Source organism: Psittacula echo (assembly GCF_963264785.1).
Source record: "Psittacula echo genome assembly, chromosome: 3".
In the NCBI taxonomy this organism is placed as follows: domain Eukaryota; kingdom Metazoa; phylum Chordata; class Aves; order Psittaciformes; family Psittacidae; genus Psittacula; species Psittacula echo.
This window is the reverse complement of record NC_137736.1, coordinates 22148216-22172462: the sequence shown is the minus strand read 5'-3', so window position 1 is coordinate 22172462 and position 24247 is coordinate 22148216. Positions and strand designations below refer to the sequence as shown.

The 24247-nt window shown below is 44.1% G+C and overlaps 2 protein-coding genes across 2 annotated transcripts in view; one reads left to right on the top strand and one right to left on the bottom strand.

The window, feature by feature from the left end:
- Positions 1–277: 277 nt before the first annotated feature.
- On the bottom strand, positions 278–14545 carry ILDR1 (immunoglobulin like domain containing receptor 1; the record flags this gene model as incomplete). The annotated part of the gene is made up of 8 exons (XM_080612976.1): positions 278–319; positions 1346–2145; positions 3603–3734; positions 8015–8161; positions 8323–8442; positions 9170–9319; positions 11489–11659; positions 14491–14545. 8 exons carry the CDS (start codon positions 14543–14545, stop codon positions 278–280), a joined length of 1617 nt encoding a protein of 538 aa, XP_080469102.1.
- The window catches only part of CFAP44 (cilia and flagella associated protein 44), a gene marked incomplete at both ends in the record, with an annotated part of 48067 nt that continues 38363 nt past the window's right edge, over positions 14544–24247 (top strand). Inside the window, 8 exons of the mRNA XM_080613498.1 lie at positions 14544–14731; positions 15069–15223; positions 17333–17425; positions 18315–18486; positions 21027–21189; positions 22139–22241; positions 22540–22756; positions 23732–23846. Of these exons, the coding sequence (XP_080469624.1) occupies positions 14544–14731; positions 15069–15223; positions 17333–17425; positions 18315–18486; positions 21027–21189; positions 22139–22241; positions 22540–22756; positions 23732–23846 (1206 nt within the window). The remainder of the gene's footprint in view (positions 14732–15068; positions 15224–17332; positions 17426–18314; positions 18487–21026; positions 21190–22138; positions 22242–22539; positions 22757–23731; positions 23847–24247) is intronic.

Here is a 24247-nt window from a genome sequence, read left to right as displayed (position 1 = left end):
TACCATTTACTGAAAAATACCTGCTGTTTCCAACAGACCATAGCCCATTGCAAACCTAAGTTTCCAAATCACAGCAAGAACAAAAATGGGTTATGTTTTGCTTTCCTGGGCACTAGACGAAGATCCTTTGGAACTGTAAGTCTGAGGGGAAGCTGCTTTATCTGTTTTTTGGGGTTTCTTGCTGGTTGTCTGTTCAATCAAGAGCAGCACCCCAACCTACAGAGTAGAAGGATCTAAGAGGAGCCTGGTGAGAATCTTAATTCTTTCAGTACTGGCATTAAATGACTATGCTTCTTCCACTGTGGGAACTTCCTCTGTCCTGCAAGAGAAAAGAAAAGGTTCAAGATCAAGGAAGGATGAATGGAAGTATTATGTTTTTCTACCTGCTCTGATCACCATAACAAACCCATTCACATCCATACACATCCTAGCTGGGACTAGAACTGCAATTCCTTCCAAAACTCAGAAGGGAAAATGGTAATGTGCAAAATACAGCCTTCTGAGAAGACTCTCACCTAGTAAAATTCTGCATATATGTGATAAGGGACACTTAACATTTTTTCATTTTAAACCCTTTAAGTTTTAAAGGTGGAATACACTGTCTAACTTAGAGACTAGCAATTGGATATGAAGCTTCTCACACTTAGGTTGCTACCTGAAATCTAGTTCCAGTGTAAACTGACAATATGAGCTGTGAAAAATAGCTGTTCACTGCCCATGTAATTCATGCGCAGTTCTCAGGAGCCATCCTCCTCCACCTGGCTTGGAGGATGGCATATTTCTCACCACTACAGTCTCTCATGATCTTAAAGCCTGTATCATGTAGCTTCAGGCATCTTACCTGGACACTTTCCCATATGAACCGTCTTAGAAATATCACCAACATACTATAGAAATTAAATATTGGAGATATAGGAGATAATAGGAGAATCATGCACATATTAAAAGACATCAGAAGTAAACCAACATCAGAGAGGGTTGCAGAGGATACTCAGTATTGCTGCCTACTTGGAAGCGCTTTCTCTCCCTGACAGTGCCAGAACAGCTATTCTAACACCAACGCATACATACAGCCCCAAGTGACTGTAGGTGGGGACAGGAGTGAGAGTGTATAACATGTCACACAGTGTGGGATGTGATGAGGGACCTGCTTTGACTGCTTACTTTGCCCCTGAACACACGATAGCCATGCAACACATCTCTTCATAGGCAAGCTGCGCAGGGTACCCAGTGCTCCTTACCCTCTGTTTGAAAAGCCAACAGGCTGCAGAAAGTAACATTCACTTTTACTCCCCAAAACCCATCTCTTCCCTTAGATGAGAAAGTGAAAAGGCAGCTGACTCACCGAGCGTGGCCCTGCACTGCCTTTGTGCTTCTTGTCCTGACCTGGGATGATTTCTAAGGAGCGGTAACTGGGGGGTTTATCTTCTGGCCGTTCCCGAGACCGGGATCGCCGTCTGCCGTTTGTCACTGGGAGATGAACTTGCTCTTCTGAGGAGCTCCATGACCCTTGGCGAGAGGGGGGAGAGTAGCTGTGCCGCCGCTGACCTGAGCTATTGCTTCTGCTGGTGTGGTGCTGGTAGTCTCGCCTTCCTGTGGGCTCCTGCCTCCCACCATGATGATGGCCAGAGCGCTCCTTGGCCTCCTCCGGATAGAAACTGCAGCTGCTGCTGCTGCCCCTGCCCCTGTCAGCCTGGCGTGGGGGTGACGCATCCCGTCTGGAGTGGAGGGGCCTGCCATTGTAGCCATCTGTCCTCTGCCTCTGAGGATGGTCATCTCGCTGCCTGTCCCAGGGCTCCCGGCTGTAGCTGGAATGAGAATCCCCACTGGAAGGCAAGGGCCACCTCCGGTTTTCCCTCTTGTCCTCTGCTGCATAGTCCCAAGTTCTGAGGGTGCGGGCAGCTCTCTGTGGCCGTGAAGAGTTGCTGCTCCCATGGATGGAGATACGATCTGTGAGAGGCATGATCTCAGAGCCCAGGGAGGACAGCAGGCTGGGCTGCACAGCCTGCCGCTGGTGGGAGGGTGGCTGGAGCTGTGACATGTTAAGGTTTTGGATTTCAGACTCCAGATAGTCCAAAACACCCTTGTTAGCAGAAAGCTGAGCTTGTGGCTGCACCAGTGGAAGACTGTTCTGCAGAGACACATCTAAGGATAAAAGCACAGAAGCACACAGAAAGTCAAGGGGAAACTATACTAATGATCCTGGCTGAGTCCCTTTTGAGCCTCTCTTCTCTTGCTCCTCCTCAATGCAAGAGCTGCACGAGTTTCAGGCACTACAACCAGCACATCCAGATCACACAAGGTAAGGTGCAAAGAATAGTACTAGTAAGCTGCAGCATGATCTGTCTCTTAGGCAGCAAAAGTAAGAAATGAGTCATACAGCACACCTGTCCTCGTCTGGACAAAGCCACAGCTAATGTGACAGGTTGGTGATAGTCCTGATCTGAGCAAGAGGTAGGCTCAGATGACCATAGAGGTCTCTTCCAGCCAACATCTGTAAAAAGCTGACTTGAAACAGATTTAAGGGAAACTTAAGCACAGGAGATTCAAGGCCTGTTGAAAACACGGGCTAAGAAACTGCCCGAGGAATGTACTTGCCCATTTTCTGCCAGCATGGATTTCCTTAAGAAGACTCTGTATTCTGTCTTAAATCATGGTAGCTCAGTCACCAGATCTCCTTCAGAAAAACTGGTGCCCAAACTAGGAAAAATGGTAACTGTATAATTAATTAGTGGGCTAAAAAAGTATATACTCAGACATCTTGAATCTAATATTTAAGATGCTTGCAAACTATTTCTTCAAACAACAGTTAAGACTCATCAGACACAAAGTAAATCTGTGACTGCTGTATCGTGATCAAAAGCTTAATTTCAGATGAAAAATAAGTCACATTTATTTGAGAAGTTATTATGTTAAATTCTCATATTTTCCTTAGGTGATTAAATAATATTATTGGTAATAAGTTATTTTATTACTTATTTCTCTGGGACTTCAGAGACTCCATCTTCCATCCTCCATTAAACTTACAAATACACTAATACCTCTATGGTGATTTTGGGGCAGAACAACTGGAAAATTCTGCCTGGCTTATTAAAGAGTTCTTAATTTTTTGCTGCATGCTGGCTGCATCTATTGCACAGAAGGCAGTTTGCCCTTAATCATTTGAAGACTAGACATTTGATAAGAACTCAAACAAACTGCACCTCACTTGTCATGTCAATTTTGGCTATAAGGAGTTGACCGTGACCAGTACAGCAGAACAAAGAAACAGTACCCTTCTCTACCACATGAAGCAAGATAAGCTGGGTATATTTACCCTGCAGTCACTAGGGTGTAGCACAGATACACTTTAGTTAGCATTAAATTACTTCACCAAGCACGGAGCCTAGCAAGACACTTAAGATGACTTAGACCATATTTATTCACCCAGGCAAGTCTATAGTACACTCAGATGTAGCAAAGCTGTCGTGCTAGGACACGCAGTCATGTTAGGAACATCTTTCTCTTGTAATACATAGACTAAAGCTTCACTGCTGAACCTCCCCAAAAAGTTAGCTGTTTCTCACTCCAATTTGCCTCTGAAATGACACCCACGGTCTCACCTCGTTGCAGTAGAGGGTTCAGCTGGTAAGAGGAAAGTTGTGAGTTCCTGTCGCCACCTCTGTAGAACATGTTGGGTGATATCCAAGGTGCAAGTGCCTGAGCCTGCTTCATGATCCGGTACCGTTCTAGTGCTGTAAATGAAGAAGAAAGCTTACAGTAGCTGTCCAGAGAGCACAGCTTGCAGATCACACACCATTTTGCATGAAGACTGTAGCCTTTGGATGTGATCAGATACAGGAAATTCACACAATGAAAAGCTCTTTCCACCCCACAAAGGTAGAGTACAGGGAATGACAATGCAAAGTTGTACAGCTTCAGAAAGATACCTAGAACAGAAAAAAAGGGTTACTACCTGACATTCAGGGTACAGTTCCAGCAACTGGGAACAAATGGCACTATGATTAAGTATGCAGCACATAACCAAAGGCAAGACTTCCACCTGCCTTGTCATTATGAGTACAGTTGTGGAAAGGCAGGAAATAATGTTTCATACAGCAAGGCTATAGTTTTCTCTCTCTTAAAACTCTTTCAGCTCATCATTGGTCCTTTCCCCTTTTGGCTCTGATTTAAGCTAAACACAATCTTTTTTGCCACCTTCATGTAGGCTCTGCCCGGATCATATTTTCCACACCATACTCCATCATTTCTTCTCTGTTCCGCAAATAGGGCACTCAGACATGCACTGTCCAGCTTCTCCCTTTTCAGTCTTTCAACCACTCTTGTCTCCCTCTGTAGTTTACCTCAGCATGACTGCTAGAATTATGAAAGTATGGTCAAACTGGTGAACAAACTGAATTTCCTGTTCTCAACATCAATGGCCAGTGTGCCAAACGAGCAAAGTCAGTGGAAATTTGTCTCCCTCAGATTGCCCACTAATGCTAACTGCAGATCCCTACTCGTGGGGTCAGGCTCCAATTCCACTTCGCTTTTTGCAGCATTTCCATCTCACCTCCTCTACAGACAACCTCACCATCCCTGTCTTCACTCATTGCTGCTTCTTTTCTGGGAATACCTAAAAACATCTTACAGAAACTTACTTCTAGTACGGACAATCAAAACTTAAGTTTCTGAGCAAGTAAATTCTGCAAGTCCCAGACCTTGCAAAGCCTGACTCTACATCGTTTGTCTGTCATTACTGGGTGAAGGTTTTCTGCAACAGAGCTTTTGGGCTTTTGCAAGATTTCTTTTATATGCCTTCTCTGGAGTTTTAGAAGTGGCAGGCTTTTACTGCAGTGTCTTCTCTGGTCAGGCAGGAACCGAACATTCCTGGCTATTCAGTTCAGCAGACAGATAGAAGTGTAATTGCCTTTGAGACTTTTATCCCTTTGAGAAATCTGACTGATGAAATTAAAAGCTATTGGAAGGAAAGACATAGGGGATAGACAGACAGGTTGACTGCATAAGCCTTGCTTCCTTGAGAAACCAGGCTATAGCTAAGCTCCAGTTAATTCTGTCCCTTGGGTTCAACTGCAGCAGGCAGCATTTAGCCTACACGCTCTTTGAGACTGCGCTCTTCATTGCAGGTAGCACTCCAGTTATTTAAAACGTTCTCTTTTAGCCGTTTCACTGAATACAGAGCACCTCTTGTAGCAAAACAGCGACCAACCATGCAATCAACACATCCTTCCCTTTCCCCACTGTTCATGCAGCTCCACTTCATTCTCCACTCCAAAATCCCCTTCTCTCTCCAGCCTGGCTCCAACCAGAGTGAATTGCAAAGCTGGAAATTTCGGGTGGTTTAATCTTAATACTTTGATTTTTCTTCAAAGCTGTGTGGCCTGAAGTAGCAGCTTTCAAGCATTTTATGTCAAATTTGTATTGTTGTTTTTTTCTTTCCCATGGGATTTCCCTCCAGTTTTGGTTTCAAACTTAGAGGAAGAGAGAAAGAGGAAAATGAAAAAGGATAAAAAGAAGGAAAAGGCCTTATCCCTTTCTGTCCTGTTCCTCCAGTTATCAGCTTGAGAACCTGCTGACCACAGTCTTAGCCCAACAAGTGAAAGGCTCAGCAACTGTGGGCAAATCTACTTTAGGGTTCCCCTCCTTAGGGTATGAAGACAATCACTACAACCAAAGTCACCCTGTCCCTGTAATTCTCTGATCCCTTCTTACAGCTGGACAAGTGCAGTATTACCCTCAGACCTCCTTCACTACCTTCATCCTTTCTTCCTTCCACAGATACAGTTTGAACCAATACATACTCTGGTCCCTACCTGAAAAACGGAAGTAAAGTTCAGATCTCTTTTTTAAAGTGCACATATTTATCTGTGGAAAGTCAGATTCACCCAAATTCCAAAACTGATAGATTGATACCTATACCTACCTACTGCTGTAAGACTGTGACAGAATGTCATGTTGTTCCCTCCGCTTACTCCCTGCTGAGAGAGGTTGTTCTTCACCTTTGACAGACTTTACAGCTGCCGGACCATTTATCCAATTATATTAAAAAAAAAAAAATCAATGTTTTCCAACCTAGTCAGACCCAGGTGCAAGTATACCCTATTTTGCATCAATTCATTAGTGGAAGAAGTCCACAGTAGAAAAGAAACTAATAGAACAGAGGGAGGTCATACCCTGGTCATTTACCCTGGTGAGCTTTCCACGGGAAATGTTTAGTATTTCTGCACACCAATTCCGAATTACCCAAACAATGCACTTGTTTTATTGCTAGGCCCAAAATCATGTTAGTTAATGACCTGACTTAAACCACCCAGAATTATATTGCCTCGATGGCATCAATGACTGTTCAGCAGATCCAGGCTACCCTCTAGTGGCCAATAATTGGGAAGAAATCACCCATACCTGGCTCGCAGTGTAACTCATGAGACTTTCTTTAGGATTTCTGCCTTCTCTTCAGCTGTATGGAACCGTTATTCCTCAGGACTGTTTTTTAAGGTACCCCCTGTATCAATCTTTCTTGGATGACTTACAAAAAACTAAGTCAAAAGCAGGATGAAGTGAAGGTGCACTACAGGAGGGGAGCAGGCACAAAGATCCCTTGCAAACCAGATAAAGATGGCAGGCAGCTGGAATAAAAATTACAGCCAAAGAATCCAGCAGTCAGTCAAGGAGACTGGACTTGTCTGTACTTTACTCATGAGCAGGAAACCGCATGAGAGTCCCTCCTACCTATCCTCGACAGGAGACAGGAAAGACAACAGAAGCAGTACACTATTATCTCCTACAGAAGAAGGAGTACACTATTATCTCCTACAGCACAGAACACCAAAAAGGAGCTTGCACATATTCTGAATCCCTTTTTCGATGAGAACTAGAAGTCTGGAGATACATGTCTTTCATCTCCATCACTTCTCTCTCCCTTCATAGCGACTGATTTTTCTGTCAAATTTCCATAGCCTCCTCAACACTACGCATTTCACTCGACAGGCTGCAGAGCCCCCAGAAAGTGTTTTGGTTTGTTTTTAGCAATAAGAGGGATGCTCTGTTAGCTCTTTGCAAAGGCTAAGCAAATTAAGCTTAAATCTAAACCTGTCACAACTTATAAACACCCAAGGTACAGCAATTAGCTCTTTTGCAGGTAAAAGGAAATCAGAAACAGAGCTCCTTGTTCATAAATCCCCTTCCTGTAGCATCTGGCGAAGAACCTGGTGATTCCAGTGATAAATAAATGTATTTTTTGCAATTTGTTGCTGTCAGTTTGTGTAAGCTGCAGAGGGGCTAGTCTGCTTTGTGTTGCTGCCAAGTGTCAGTTACAGGAACACAGAGGTTCTATGACCTTAGCAGCCAAAATTAAAATGGTAGCCTTATTAAGAGAACACAGTCTCGCTGCAGAATCTTTATTACTGCTAAAAATGACACACAAGAAAGTTTCTCTTGACTCTCAGAATGCATTTGCATGGTTGACCACCATGAGAGACCATCCTTCTCCTTTCTTTCTCCTCACTTCCTTCCCCAAATAAAACCAAACAAAACCTTTTTCTTGTGGAAGCAGCAGCTCTGAAATAGCATGCAAATAGAAAATTTAACTTTTCACGTAAAGTCCTCTCAGAGCAACACACCTGCAGGTTAGGCCGGTTTGGAGAGTAATACCACGGCATTTGCTTGCCCTCCTCACATGCACAGGCATATGAACCACAAGACAGGGAAGAAAAGTCCTGAGCTACTCGTACAAGGGAGCTGATGGTGCCCTGGATGACATGAGAGAAGTTGGAAGGAAGGTGTGAGTGAGGAGCAACTTCTTAAAGTAGGACACAAAGTAGCAAGATGGGCTCCATGTATCCTAGCTGCCCTCCTCTAAACTCAGATAAGCTGGTCATAGTGGTCACATTGCCAAAGAAAAATCTCAGTCTGTATGGCACTGAACTGGAGGGAGAAAGTGGACCTCAGCAAGATCCCAGTCAAGCTTTTGTCTTGACAGAAGCTGTGAATGGACACACGTCTGCTTGAACCTCACCTTCCTCATTACAGCAGCACCGGGTAGGGCAGCAGACACACGGGATGTGGCAGCAGCAATACTGGGGGCAGCACTGGCACCAGCATACTCCAATCAGCAGAAGGAGGAGAAGGCCACCGAGAACGATGAGGATTACTGTGAGCCAGTCTGTGGGAAAAACAGAGGGAGAAAGAGGACGCTGATGTACCTGGGCATAGCAAATTATTGAGCACCTCTCCTCTGCTGGAGACATCTTGGGATGGGGAGGAAGAGAATAGGAAATATCTACCACCTAATAAAATAAAATACAAAAAACCACAGGCACTTACGGAGAACAATCAGCTTAACTTCTTTGTCCATATCACCTGAGGTATCTCCTGGTGCTTCCACAGTGCAGTAGTACACGCCATGGTCCCACCACATGACCTCACTGATGACAAGGTCTGCCCCTGTGGGAGAGGGACTGAGAGATCAGTGGGGTGTTTGGTACTGACAGACACTACTTTCAGGCCCCACTCTAAGAGGGCTTTCTGCCTGCAGCTGACATATAGTACTGCATCTCCCCTCTTCCCAAGCATAGGCATCACCTTCAAACAATCCCACTTGAGCCCCTTAAGAACTCCTGTAAACAGCATTAACTGCTAGTCCCTTTTTGATTTGTGTTGCTGGAAGGCAAACACTACTTAGAAGCGGGACTAGTTCTCCATGGAGTGACATAACCAGCATGCTGCTGGATGATGGATGTTAAGATAACTGGCTGCTGCCAACTGCTAGCCCTAGGTTTTGGAACACAAATCACTGTCTCTCTTAGGCCAGCCATCCCAGTAACTCTTCTGGCAGCAGTAACAGCTATTGTTCCAGGGACAGCCCAGGGCATATAATACACCTGGACAATTATGCAGTACTTCATAAAAGAAGTAACTGTTTTCTAGCCTTTGGGCTCCTTAGCTTACTTCTGTGTTCTTCAGCAAAATGCTCAGGGATCCTCAGCTCAGCCTTAGCTTGTAGTGCTTCCAATACCCTCAGGCCAGCCCTTCACAGCTTATTCCACTGCCACCTCACAGGATATGTAAGCTACAGATGACATCAGCCCTGATTATGCTTCTCTTCACTTAATAGGCCCAGATACTGGATAGTTACTGAGTTTGCTGCCTGCCTGGAGGTGAAGTCACTTACGGTTCTGAATGGTGATCTTTCGTTGCTGATAGTCAACACCCAGCACAGGTTCCTTCTGCCCATATTTCTGGATGACGATGCGCACCTTTCGCTGACTGTCATTGCAGTCGGTAGATGGGTCCTGGTGAAGATTTAAACCAGCCTGGTATGCTACAAACACACATCAAGATGCCAAAAGTTATTTCAAAGGACCAATTTCTATCCCCTTGTGAGCAGTAGAGAAACTTTTGAATGCATATGCGCATTTGCTTTGGTTTAGTAAAAGCAAGCATGGTTTCAGACCAGCAAAGTTGCTTTGAAGTACTCAAAAGCAGAGAGAGGTACAGCCACTGGAATGACAGATTTTGAGAATACAGGAGCTGCAGAGGAGATGCCTCCTTTACTCACAACTGAAAGAACAACAGTAGAAAGAAGCTAATGGTGGTAAAGCTGGAGGGCAGCTCCCAGTATGAAGATAAACTGCAAGGAAAAAAAGTCGTAAGACTCCCAGGAGTACTGGAACTAAAACAAAAGTGTGATTATTTACCAAACAAAATCTCCAGACATACATGAACTGCTGTAGGGATTGTCTCCCTTTCCCTGCTGTATCCCATTAGATGTTATGGAGCTCATAAAGACAGAAAAAAATCCATCATGTGACTCCAGCTGAGGATTATGTGTAGAGACACCTAACAGAATTAATGGAGGACCAGAGGCATTTTCTGTGCAATACTCCTATGGCAGACTCACAATATAAACTAACATTGAAATTCCAGGTATTTGGGAGCTGAGATTTGTGGAGACAACTGATACAGTCAGCACTGTCTGTAAAGGGCTTGAAATGAAAAGAGAAGACAAAGCTTGTCAAAGGCTCCTCCATTGCTGTATCTTGAACGGATCATGAAGAACAGACCCAGCTAAGCAAACACTGTGACCTTCATGCTTTCTATCCCTGCTGGAGGCTACTAGCTTAAGCCTGGGCCCAAAGTACTCACATTATCCTGGGATCAGCAAAGCCAGGGACCCACCTGCTTGCGGACTAGGCTGTAGAGCACTACCCAGACCATCCAGACTGCATAAAGGAGAGTTTGGGCACCAAGACACCAAACAAGTCCAGGCTCCCCACTCTGAGCTCATTCTTAAGTGTGCAATTAATGCACTAATTAATGCACTAAGTTGGCCAGCTTAAACAGACAGCAGGGTTTATAAAAAAATAGAATACTTCAGTTGGAAGGGACCTACAATGGTCATCTAAGTCCGACTGCTTGACCACTTCAGGGCTGATCAAAAGTTAAAGCATTTATTAAGGGCATTGTCCAAAAGCCTTTTAAAAAGTGACAGGCTTGGGACATTGACCACCTCTCTAGGAAGCCAAAGGAATATTTTCTAATGTCAAGCCTGAACCTCCCCTGACACAGCTTTGAACCATTTCCATATATCCTATCACCGGATACCAGGGAGAAGAGCTCAGCACCTCCCTCTCCACTTTCTCTGCCCAGGAAGCTGCAAAGAGAAATAAGGTTGCCCCTCAGACTCCTTTTGTCTGAACTAGACAAACCTGAAGTCCTCAGCTGCTCCTCACAGGACATGCTTTCCAGCCCTTTCACCAGCTTTGTTGCCATCCTCTGGTTGCATTCAAGTATCTTAACATTCTTCTTAAACTGTGGAGCCCAGAACTGCACACAATACTCAAGGTGAGGACACACTAATGTTAAATATAGTGAGATCATAACCTCTTTTGACCGTCTGGTTATATGGTGTTTGACACACCCCAGGATACAGTCTGCATACTTTTTTTTAAGAACCATCTTAAAACCTCCTGAATTAAGGCTGCACGCACCAGAATGTCTGCACATAAAATATGCTGCCACCAATACTAAATGTTATGATTTAGAAGTCTTTCTGCCCTCCAAAATGCACATATTTCTTATACTTTCTAAAAGCAGTAACATCTGGTCACTGGCATCTAGCTCCAACCATGGGGTCCCCCACGAAATCATGAAGTCCACTTGTTGCAGGACCCTTGCTTTGAAACATGCTAAAGCATGAGGGAGCTGGCAAGACTGACATGTGTCCAACATGGCTGAAACTCTCTGCCATCTGAATTGATGACAAGGACAAATGAGCTGCTCTGGCTGGGATTTCTACATCATATCAGAAAGCCTTAACATTGCAAAGGAAATCACAACAGACATTTTTTCTTGGAGCGCAGGGAAATACCACCACCTGACCTGGTTTGTGGGCAGGAAGAGGTCAAAAGCCTGTATTATCCAGGAAGTCTACCTTTCCCTTCCTGTCCATTTGTAGCGGTACTCCTTGGAGGACAAACCTAACACTTACAGGCTGAGTAGTAGTCAAAGATGGGGTCCTTGCAGAAGGATTTGAAGCGCCAGGTCACCACCACATCCTGCAGCTGAGCTGAGGTGCTATAGTCACACTTGAGAATGACAGTGGCAAATAAGGTGGTATAACGCTCAGCATCCTGGACTGTCACCAGGAGGGAGAGGCAACCTGCAAATGAGAACACAGAAGGCAGTCAGCCAGCAAGAACAGACCTTACATCACAGTTTTCACTGTACCAGACCAATAATCAAAGTATATCTCTCTCAGCCTCATCCAGAACTTGCAGCTATGGACCTCATCAGTCTCTCTGGTGAAGCCATCCAGAGTTATAAATCCTGGTTAGAATGTGAGTCCCCTGTTTCCCTGACAGAAGGCAGCTTGAGCCAGCTGCATTGCCCTGCCTTACGAACTAAGTTATTTTCTCCAAAGCAACTATTAGCAGCCAGTATGTAGCACATGAACCTGTGTTCTCCTTCTGCAGGAGGACACTTCTGCAGGAGGAAGAGTGTCCCTCCAAGCTGAGGAAGATCATTCATTGGGCCCAGAAGCACAGAGGATGGGATTGCCTTGGCTTGTCATCCTAACCAGAAAAGTTCTGCAGTGCCATCCCTTCATAAAAACATCAAATTAATTTTATCACGGTCTTGCTAAGACAGTCATCAGAATGTGACCACGAATAAGACAATACAACTTTTGGGCTGTAACATCAGTTAAACTTAATCTGTTTTCTACTAGCTCAGAACAGCACACATCCAAGCAGCTGCAACCACTGAAGAAAGTTATACAAAGTTTCTTCTAAGCTATGCTTTATTTTAGCCACACTCAGAGACACCTCTATCTTATTTAAACTTTGATAATACAGTAAGTTGTGCTTGTTGTTAACAATAGCGAAGTTATCACAGGTTGCCTTTGATAAGGGAATACAAACAGTGCGGAGCAAATGTGTGATGCCCTCTCTGGAATATACCCAGGAGAACAGTGAGGGGTTGCAGTGCTATGCTAGTTGCTTCTTAACTGGGGAACACAGCATCGGGAAAGGAGGGAAGGAAACGGAGATGCTTGGAAGGTACCAACTGAAAGGGTCTCCATGAACCAACACTTGTTTTTTTGTTGCTATTCAAAGATTTTCCCTATTCCATGTTTCAGGATGAGAGCAAGAGAACAAGGAAGTATGTAATAACCTCTGGATTGCAACTGCAAGCATCATTCTTTCAGTGTCCTCTTAGGCGGCACCTCTGCAGTACATTCCAGGCAAATACGAGCTCACTCAGTTTCCACCTGGTGGAAAACATGCTGCAGAGATGCAACACTGATGCCACAAGTAAATCTGCAGTAGAATGTTGTGAATGCAGTACTTGCTCAGGTTTTGGTTTGAAATGGGCAGCTGGTCAGCCAACTCAAAAGCACAGGCAGAGTGAACTCATTTGCCTTAAAAATACCACACAAACAGAGAGGACCAGGGTAAACTCTGAGTTCAAGGCTTTTCTGAGAAATAAAATATACACACTTATACACAGAAGTACTAGCAGCCATGCAAACCTCTAAAACCCCAAAGGATCTCCAGTTTTTACAATGCTGTAGCAAAGTTCCATACTAGTAATGGGTGTTTACAGTTTACAGTTGCTTTTATTTAAGAGCACTGTGCTTCAACAGATCTTGTTTCAGCTTTCATTGTGAAATAGCTGACCCACAGGATCTTACTGTGGGAAACCACAAGAAGTCAATCCAAAATCAAACTCTCAAGGTTGGCAAAACCTTGATCTCCTTGTCAGTAAAATTAATTTCCATATGAATTCTATCTGACCTGTTGATGCTCATGTAAACATAACAGGTTATCCATGGGTTTCCTACAGCAGCATCCTTCCAGCAAAAATAAAATACTCAAAATCACTTACAGAAACCTGTTCTGAAAAAGAGAGAGAGTTGAAAGATTAAGTTTCTTATTTTCTAAAGAGGTTAAAAACCTACCGTTCCCACTGGAGGATAGCCTGATGTCAATGCACATCTGACGTTTCATACCAACCTCCTCCAAGAAAACCGAAAAGTTGTGGCATTAAGGCTGGTTTCTAAATTTGGACTGCATTACTTCACCACATGCTGCTATCCTGGCTGGAAAGAGCAAACCTGGACACCACCAACCTTGAAAGTTACAGCTATCTCAGGCCTATGTCTTTGCATTGAAGACACTAACCTTCAGAGCCAGTGAAGCCAAATTTTAGCCAGAACATCATGAGGAACACAGCTGTCAGGCAAGACAATCAACAAGCACACCTATGTATTTCTTTGCTTCTTTTACTGGTTCTCTGTGAAAAACTCAATGTTGGTTTTGGTTTTAAAGTTAACTTTTAGTTTTAAATCTAAATCACCAGCAAAGACCCAGGCATCCAAGAAGCAAAACGACCATTTTATTTCCTACAGGAGATCAGAAGCTGTTGGGCAACCTGCAAAGCTTGCCAGAAAAGACTCTGCTTGCCGAAGGCCGCCTGTGGACACGAAGGTGAACTCCTGTTCTCCATACATGTACCTAGCAGGTACAGCAGCACTGCAGCCACACCAGATGCCCATAGAGGTTGAGGTGCGGGCTTGTGACAAGCCAGAGGGGAACTCCTCCGTGTCTGCCTCTTGTGCTCAGATCCAAACCACGCTCGCCGCACACAAAGCGACACCGGAGGCTGCCAGGAAGCAGGCGGCCACTTCCTCCTAGGACAGCAGGTAGCCGCACCTCTGGGGTAACGAAACTCCGCTCCGGAGGGCTTTTGTACTGAGCTCGGGAGAACCCCGCTCCTCCGCCCGACGGCGTAGGTCACCATGAGGGAAACAACGACCGCCCGGACCAGGCCGCCCCTTCCCCTCACCGCGGGGCCGCCACTGCTCCCCACCACGTTAACCCCGGGCAAAACCCGAGGGCGCCTTCCGGTCCTCGGTGCCACAGGGATGCCCCGGGGCGGGTGGGTCCCCGGAAGGTGCCGTGCCCCCGCCGCCACTCTGGTCCCACTCACCGGCAGGCAGCCAGGCCAGCAGCAGCACCCACCAGCAGCGCCCGCACGGGGACATGCCGCGGCCTCCTCCGCCCGCCCGGGGCCGTCGCGCCAAGCCACCCCGCCGCGCCCACAGGCCCTCCCCTTCCCGTGGCACCTGTCCCATGGCCGGGCGCTGCCGCCGGCTGCAGTCCCCTCCCTCCGCGGCCCCTCAGTGCCCGCCCGCCTCTAGCGGCACCTGTACGCTTAGCCGCAAAGCCAGGCAAATACCAGCTGCCAACTTCAGAAACTGTTTATATATATATATATATATGTATGTATGTATGTATGTATGCATGTATGTAATGTGCACACAGGTGTATGTGGAGATACTGACACCGAGCTCTGCCGCCTGGGGAAATACCGCCGTAGCCGACCGCAGCGCGGGACACTGGCTCCGTCGTGTGGGCAATAAGTTCAGGGAATTCGTCTGATTTTCCAGCTGAGTTTTGAAATGACCGCAACTGTGCCCAAAAGAGTTGTTACTTAAAAACAACAAACAAGCAAACCAACCACCCCCCTAATGCACGGCGGAGTCGGAACCGCGCCTGCCCCCTCAGCTCCTCTGGGGTAACCGGTGCCGATCCCCGCCTGCCGGACCCACGGACCTACGCATGCGCGCACCCCTCCGCGCCAGGCCCGCCGAGCTGCCTCTCTGGGCGCCTCGGGGCTGGTTGCCTGGAAACCGGTAACGCCGCGATGGAGGCGGCCCCAGGTACGGGTGGTGGGGAGGGTCAGCTCCCTTGCCCGTTTCGGCCCCACACAGGCTCGCTTCGGCCCTCGGGGTGGCCGCAGGCCCCTGTGTGTTCCCGCGTCCCATGCACCTGTCCCCTGCAACTGGGGCATCTGCTCCCTGCTCTCCTCTGTGGCACCCTCCCCGTGGCCCCTCAGAGGCTCCCTCCCCTGTTCTCTCTGCGGAGCTCCGGGGGTTCCTCGTTTGCCCTTTGATGTCCCCCACAAAGCAGTTTGTCACGGGGGGCTTCGGCCTCGCTGTGGCCTTTTCCTGGTGTCCAGCTGGAAGGCGGCCTTGGAAGAGGAAGGGCCTGCACCCCTGTGTGAGGCCAATGCTATCAGGCTTGTGTGCTGGAGTTTGTGTGGGATCAGTCTTCCTACACAAAGGCTTTTAGGAAAGAAAAGCCTTTAAGCTCAGGTAGAGAATAAAAGAACACTGCTCAGCTTCAGAAAAGTGAAACAGGAATGAATGTTATCTGCAGCTGAGATAGACCACTCTGTACTTCATTTGAAATGTGGGATTTGGTTTTGCTTTACCATGTGTGAGACAGTTGATTCTAATACTGTTGTTATTGTGGCAGTGTTCTCATGTTCGTTTTTATGATTTTCCTTTACACTGTAAGTTAATAAGTAACTGTGCTGATGTCACCTGTTCCAGTTTCTGCTCAATAAAAACTTAGTAACCCTTACTCACAAGGCAGACTTTCAGAGACTTGAAACTTTTGCTTGCATGAGGCAGAGCTAGGACATCTCGATCAGACAGAGGACTACTTTAGTTGTAAGGTTGGAAATTAGGTTCAGGTTCTAAGCAGGGCTCTTCTTTTCATGCCTGTTCGCTGATTAGGTGAAAAAAGAGACAATGGAGCTGCAATAAAGATTATATGTCTAGACCCTGCTTTGTAGCTTTATCTTTCCTGTCTCAGTCCCTGACTAGTAAATATTTTATATACTTAACTGCTGTGAGAATTGATGTCTTCTGTTATTCTCCTTGCTCTCAAGTCTTGTAGCTATTGTAAGAGAGACAGCAATATTCTTTAGTACAAAAAAATTCTTGCTTGGGATTGATTGCCTAAGACTGACTTTTATTATTATTACTTTTATTGTTGTAATGCTGACTGATAACGATACACAGACAGCACTGGATAGCTGTGCCCAATTTACACTTGGATATTTTGCTTTGTGTATAGAAGCACTGAAAGACTTTATTTTATTTTTTTTTTTTGAATGCAAGTAAGTTTTTCAGAACTCCACTGCTTACACATGTTGCTGTCATCTGCAGCCCAGTAGATTGCTGATGCTCTCTAATGTCATCTGAAGGCTAAAAACAATGCTGAGAGATTTGTTCAATGGCATGCTGGTTTTTGTAAAGAAAAGGAAGACTCAGGTAAAACCTGTTGTGTCTGAAGGGACTGTATCTGTGGACTGTATCTGAAGATGAGTTAAAAAGCAGAACTTGGCAGATGGGAAGAAATCCAAAGTTAATCCAACTTAAACTTGAAGAAGATGCCATAGCCTGGAACAGATGATTAGTATGTAATTCCTCACAGCAGACACCCCTTATGGTAGCCAAACCTTGCAGTTGTTATTTTAGGACAGCGCTAACCTCAGGACAGAAAAATAGCATAGACTAGCTCATAAGCCTCATAGTATGGTGCTAAGATGAGTCAGAATTGGAAGCAAGAAAGCAAAACAAAGTTGTGGGGTGAACTGAGCTCCTTCATGTGAAATAAAGACAAGCAGAGGAGTAACACATAAGACAATTTCTCCTGAAGTAAAGAATAAGTGACACTGTGAGTCTCCTTCGGAACTTTGGAAGGATTTTTTGATGCTTATATTGACACATTATTTTCAGCATTTTTTTTTTTGATCTTCCTATTATACTTTTTTTCCTCTTACAGGAAGTGTTTCTTTTCTTCCCCTGTTTTAAATTATGGGTTTTTTGTGAAAGCAAATTCTACCTACCCTTAATGCTAAACAGCAGGAAATCCCTTGTTGGACAAAAGGGACTTTTTAAAATTACTGCTTAGCACATATGAGCAAATTAGTCAAAAGAATTCATACCTACGAGAGTGATCTCACTTGTCCTTTGCAGAAGAAAACAAACCAAGTCTTCCAGAGGAATCCCCAACTGCAGAGGAAGAAGAGGAAGATGTGGAGCAAGTGGACTCAGACCATGGGAGCGTTGGTGAGTACTGCTTTCCACTGAAGAGATGATGGCACAAACTTAAAAACCGCAGTGCTTTCTAGTTTTCATTTTTTCACTGTTATTGTTATGAACAGCATCTCAGACCAGTGCCTCAAAGTAGAGTAATTGAGTTTTTCTGCTCTCTTTTAGTTGGCTTACCTCATGTACTTCTGCTCTTTTTCATGACCCCTTTCATTATTTTTCATAGAATGCCTAGGAGAAAAAAAAAAAAAAATCAAGACAAGGTGAAAAGCTTATGAAATAGGTAAAGGGCATTTCATCTGAGGCATCAGACTGAAAAGTGCTTTTAACAAGTGCTTGTGACTAGTTGGAAGTCAAGTTGACTGTATTCTGCCTTGCAGTCCAGTGAAGAACTACAGTGGGTCATGCATTAGCAATATGCCTTCTTGAGGACAATGGTGTCTTCTTGTGGTCTGTCATATGTGCATTTTTTATAATTTTTACTAATTGTTTTGAATAATGATATGTATTCAATAGCTACTAAAAAATAGACACTTTAAACTTTCTTTGGTTTCTAAAGCTGAGACCTAAACACCAAGCAAAGGTGAAGTACTTTAGTAAGTCTTGAGTTTTAAAATCAGTGTTTTTAAAACAATCTCAAATTTTTTCTTCTTTAAATTCTTCATTTTCGAATATACACAGTAATATTTTTTAAAAGACCGAGAGAGAACCTTTTGCAGACTGCTCCAGGACGAGTTGTTACTAAGATATTTTCCTTATTTTGAGCTATGGAGTGCTTATTTCTTTGTTGAAGGAGGCAAGGAGTGTGTGAATTCTTCCTTTTTGCAGTTAGGTGCAAATGGCAGCAAGGAGCCTAAAATTTATGTTGAATATAAATTTCTGTTATGTTCCCACTTCTGAGGTGCAGAAGGTGATTTCGAAGAGCAAGATAATAGTGAAGAACTCTCGGAGGCACAAAAAAAACCTGACCAGGTAGAAAAGAAAATCTCAGAAACTTTCTTCTATAATTATGAAGACATATGTTCACGGCCATTTGTCACAGAAAACTCTGGGATACCCATTAACCTTCTTACTCTAAAGTATCCTTTCTGTTGAGGCTGTGCAGATTTAAAGCTAAGGTTATTTAATATGTGTTCTTAAAATTGTACTTGTCTAATTCAGAGTGGCCTATGTGGCATTAGTGGGACACCTTTGGTTGAGACAGATAAGAACCTGACCAGTTATGGTTCTGGGTGAATTTAATCTTAAATGTTGTCTTGACCTGCCCATGGCAGGGGAGTTGGAACTAGATGATCTTAAGGTCCTTTCCAACCCTAACTATCCTATGATTCTATGACCTCGTAAGCATTTATTAATGGGCATAATGCTTACTGTCATAAGTACTCTTGTAGAAATAGATCATGGACAAGTTAATGTGACAAGGCAGAAGACTAATGTAAGAACATCCCCTGCAAAATTCCCCCTTTCTGTGTAGCCACACTTGAGAAGCTGAGGCAAGGGCAGGATAAGAGCAGCTGTGTACTTCATGATTCCTCACAGTACTGCTAAGGGAGAAGCGGGGAAGAGACCAGGTAGATTTGTAGACTGATGCTCACAAGATCTAAAGTGGTAGGATAGAGGAAGTTATGCCCATCAATTAAGAGCTACAGTAAGTCCTTTGCTAGGTATGGTCAAGTAGGATATGATATGTGACTTTCACATGTGCTGGTGGTTTCCTCTGCAGACACAGTCAAGTTGCTGTTGAAGACTGAATTTTCCCTTCTCTACATCTGCCTGTAAACATAAAACAATTGAGCTTAAGCACTTAGAATCATAGAATCATAGAAAAGTTAGAGTTGGAAAGGACCTTAGGATCATCTAGTTCCAACCCCTCTGCCATGGGCAGGGAAACCTAAAACTAAACCCTGCAACCCAAGGCTCTGTCCAAACTGGACTTGAGCACCACCAGGGATGGAGCATTCACAACCTCCCTGGGCAACCCATTCCAGTGTCTCACCACCCTAACAGTAAAGAATTTCTTCCTCATATCCAATCTAAACTTTCCCTGTTTAAGTTTGAACCCGTTACCCCTTGTCCTATCACTACAGTCCCTAATGAAGACTCCCTCCCCAGCATCCTTATAGGCCCCCTTCAGATACTGGAAGGCTGCTATGAGGTCTCCACGCAGCCTTCTCTTCTCCAGGCTGAACAGCCCCAACGTTCTCAGCCTATCTTCATACAGGAGGTGCTCCAGTCCCCTGATCATCCTCGTGGCCCTCCTCTGGACTTGTTCCAACAGTTCCATGTCCTTTTTATGATGAGGACACCAGAACTGCACACAATACTCCAAGTGAGGTCTCACAAGAGGAGAGTAGAGGGGCAGGATCCCCTCCTTTGACCTGCTGGTCACACTCCTTTTGATGCAGCCCAGGATACGGTTGGCTTTCTGGGCTGCGAGCGCACACTGAAGCCGGCTCATGTTCATTTTCTCATTGACCAACACCCCCAAGTCCTTCTCTGCAGGGCTGCTCTGAATCTCTTCTCTGCCCAACCTGTAGCTGTGCCTGGGATTGCTCCGACCCAGGTGTAGGACCTTGCACTTGGCATGGTTAAACTTCATCAGGTTGGCATCAGCCCACCTCACAAGCGTGTCAAGGTCCCTCTGGATGGCATTCCTTCCCTCCAGCGTGTCAACCGAACCACACAGCTTGGTGTCATCGGCAAACTTGCTGAGGGTGCACTCAATCCCACTGTCCATGTCACCGACCAAGATGTTGAACAAGACTGGTCCCAACACCAATCCCTGAGGGACACCACTCGTTACCGGTCTTCAGCTGGACATTGAACCACTGACCACAATTCTTTGTGTGTGGCCATCCAGCCAGTTCTGTATCCACCGAGTGGTCCACCTATCAAATTGATGTCTCTCCCATTTAGAGACAAGGATGTCATGTGGGACAGTGTTGAACACTTTGCACAAGTCCAGGTAGATGACATCAGCTGCTCTGCCCCTGTCCATCAGTTTCGTAGCCCCATCATAGAAGGCCACCAAATTGTTCAGGCAGGATTTCTCCTTAGTGAAGCCATGCTGGCTATCACCAACCACCTCCTCGTTTTTCATGTGCCTTAGCGTGCCTTCCAGGAGAATCTGCTCCAAGATTTTGCCAGGCACAGAGGTGAGACTGACTGGTCTGTAATTCCCCAGGTCATCCATTTTCCCCTTCTTGAAAATGGGGGTTATATTTCCCTTTTTCCAGTCGTCCTTGGTTTGACCTCTTGCCTGTAGAATAGTTCACAGTACTCTGATGCACATCTCTTACATTTTGTAAAAGAGAATACTGATAGAATATGAATTCCTTGCAGCCTCAAAGGATCCAGCAGAGACAAGCGGTGTGCCCTGTAGTGGAGATGATAGGATGGAATATGAACTTCAGGTCTTCACTTGTGATTTTTCCTCAGTTATAGATGCTTGATACATTTTACCTTTGGTGTATACTGAACAAAGCTATCTCCTACCATGAGGCTCTTACTCACTGGTTTCAGTATTCCTGTTTCAGTTTTGTTTTAAGCATTTCTATTTGCTCAGTAAACTTTTCTAGAAAGCCAGTGTCAAATCTTTTCCTTACTGAACTGTTCCCAGACATTCTTTTGGATATGACTGCACCAGAAGGGCAAATCTGCTGATGATGGATAGCCAGACACTGCTCTATATAGCAGGCAACTACGTGGTACTCCTGGACCTGAAAACTAAGTCTCATCGTTATGTCCGGAGCAGTGGTGGTGGTGGAATTGGCTTTATTATGGTATTGCTTTTGTTTCTTGTTTTAGGATGCTAATCACATTCTAGAAACAAAATATTCACTTGGTTGCTTGATGGGAGATTTCTACAGCTGCATGTGCATATATATATGAAAGTATAATACTGATTAAAAGAATGTGTCGACCATGCAATGTGGGCTACTCAGCCCTTCAATATAATTGGCAGAGGATGAATAATCTGTATACCTCAGTCCCAAACTCAGGTACCTTAGAAGACTCTTTTTTTTCTTAACTCTTCAGCTGTCCTATTCACAGCTGATACTAGTATAGAGCTCTGCTTAGAGTTAAAATTTAAAGACTAGTTCCTGGACAAATTCAGAGAAAAGGTATCTTGTTTCACTCTAGTAAACTCTTACCAAAAGCTTCGACTCTCAAATGGTATCTCTATATTTGAAGCACCTTACCCTGTGAATGACTCTGACATCTCTCAGTTTTATTCCACATCAGCAAGGCTTGCAAAATACCAGCCTCACACTCTTGTGGTTCACTATAAGCAGCCTTTTCCGGGGAATTACAGTACATCTTTTTGTGTTCAGAACAGTGTCATTTGGGATGGCTCTTCCGCAGCTGTCTGGTGAAGTAGATGGCTGCTGATGCAAAGGTTTTTATGGAAAGATCAGCTAGTGGTTGAGTGAGGTAGGAATAATAGAAGAATGCTTAATAAAGCCAGTTATTTCACAATTTGTCATGGTTCTGCATTTTAAGTGCAATATATTGCGTGCATAATGGTTTTACCATTTTATGTGCATAGTGGCTTCATTCTGATATTGAGCTATAGATTGGCAGTTCAGAATAAACACACAGAAAAATGCAACCTAGTATTTATGGCAATATCTTTTGACTAATGAATAAGTAAATACAATTACTCAATAATTAGCAGGATAGAGACAAAGGTGTAATTACAGTGTGCAATGGGACTTTTGCTTTTTTAAGGCACACCCTACTAAGCAGTACTTTGCAGTAGGAGAAAAAGGAAGGAAGCCAAACCTCATCATCTACGATTATCCTTCACTGAGGCCCTACAGAATACTGCGAGGTAGTGTAAAAAGTTCTATTTTTATTTTACACAAATGGGCTGTTGTTTGTCGATCCCAGCAGGTGGAGTAGTGAGTCACTGTAAGTTTGAACGGAAATACAACCTTTGGTCTTTCACAGCAAAATAGAAAACACTGGTTTCAAGCTTTTTCACTATTGCATGGGAGGAAACTTATTCACTGGAAATAGCCAACTGAAAGCTATTACCTAGTGCAAAATAATTGCAGTGAAACTTGATCTCCTTCTAAGTAGATTTTCCTATTGGTTTTTTTTCCATGTGTGCTTTTGTGTTTCTTCAGATGGAACGGAGGAAGCCTATGTTTTTGGTGATTTCAAACATGATGGCACTTTGCTGGCTAGTGTTGGGGGTAGCCCTGACTACATGTTGACTATCTGGGATTGGAAACAAGAAAAGATTGTGTTGAGGTCAAAAGCTTTTTCACAGGATGTTTACAAGGTCACATTTTCTGCTGATAATGAAGAGCAACTGACTACATGTGGAGTAGGACACATCAGGTAGGTTTACTGATTAGGATTAATACATATCACCTCTGAAGTCATACCAGGTACAAAATGATTAATAAGAATGTATCATTAGCAAGCGCGGACCAATGAGGAATGCTACTTGGCCATTACAATTACAGAAATGAGAATGTTCAAGTCCTTTAGCTAGTCAACCAAGTCTTTTGTCACCTTTGCTGTCCAAAAAGGGTGATGCTTGGTGTTGACTGAGGGTGCCACTAGCTCCATTATTGTAATTTCAACAAGTACTGGAGAGAGTACAAGGTATTTTATATACATGTGTCTTTTAGCTGGTAACATAGCATACGCCTCCTGTGCCTTCTGGGCTTTCTACCTTTGATTTCTTGAACTCATCTGCTGTTTGGGCACCCATTAGAACTGGTTGCCAAGTCATAGACCAGAAACAATAGGATACCACCAAAAGCCTGCAAGAAAGCCTTACCAATTATATGCTTCTGTACACTCCCCTCTCTGTTCATGGATCCTTTTGTGATAAAAAATAAACCACAGTTTTAATCAGTTTGGGACAGGGATTAGTTCTCTGTTCTGTAATTATCCAGTGTTCAATGTTAACACAGCAGAGACTTAAGATATGACTTGGATGCTATTGTAATAGATTAAATATCTAAAATAGATTAAATATCTCTTTAAAATTATAGCACATCTAGTGTTTCTTTGAATTTTAACAGAGGAAGCACGTCGAAGTCTGAGATTTGCTCTATAGTTTGGTTGCAAGGTGGGTCTGAAATAGGATACCATAGAAGTAGCATAGGGAAATGTTGGGGTAGTTATATTCAAGTTACAAAGCTTGATCTCATTTTCAAAAGAAAATGCCAAGGTCCTTTGTGAAACGAATAATAAATGAGCAGCCCTTACCTCAGCGGCATCATCCCTAGTAAGATTATTACAATGTCTGTGAGTGTGTTTAGGAGATCTTGTGTCAGAGAGGGATGTTTTTTCTATACTCAGGTTCTGGAAGATGGCTCTCACATTCACTGGTCTCAAGTTGCAAGGAGCTTTGGGCAGGTTTGGAAAAACAGCAGTGTCTGACATTATAGGTTATGTGGAGCTGCCTGATGGGAAGGTAAATAAGAAAAAGTTTAATTGATTTAAAGTTTCCTCTCAGGGTTTGATATAAGGTCTACTGAGTAAGTTGCAGAGTTACTACTTGCTTCAAAGTGATCTGAGTTACACTCTCGATGCACTGCTCTGATAAGCTAATACTAACATTAATTTGCCAAAGCCCTGGCTTGCTTTGTAATAATTGAAAAGTATGGTTAGTGTTGTAATGCCCAAACAAAAGATTTCTGATTTAGAGCTGAGGGTCCTCTAATGGGGTAGTGAAAACATTAGTAAATAAATGCAAAAACTATTAGCCTGAATCTTTACATGCATTTCATGCAAGTAAATGGATGTTAAATACATTTACATGCATTTCAGTCCATGTAAATTATGTCACATTTGTAAAAAGTTGAATCTTCTCAT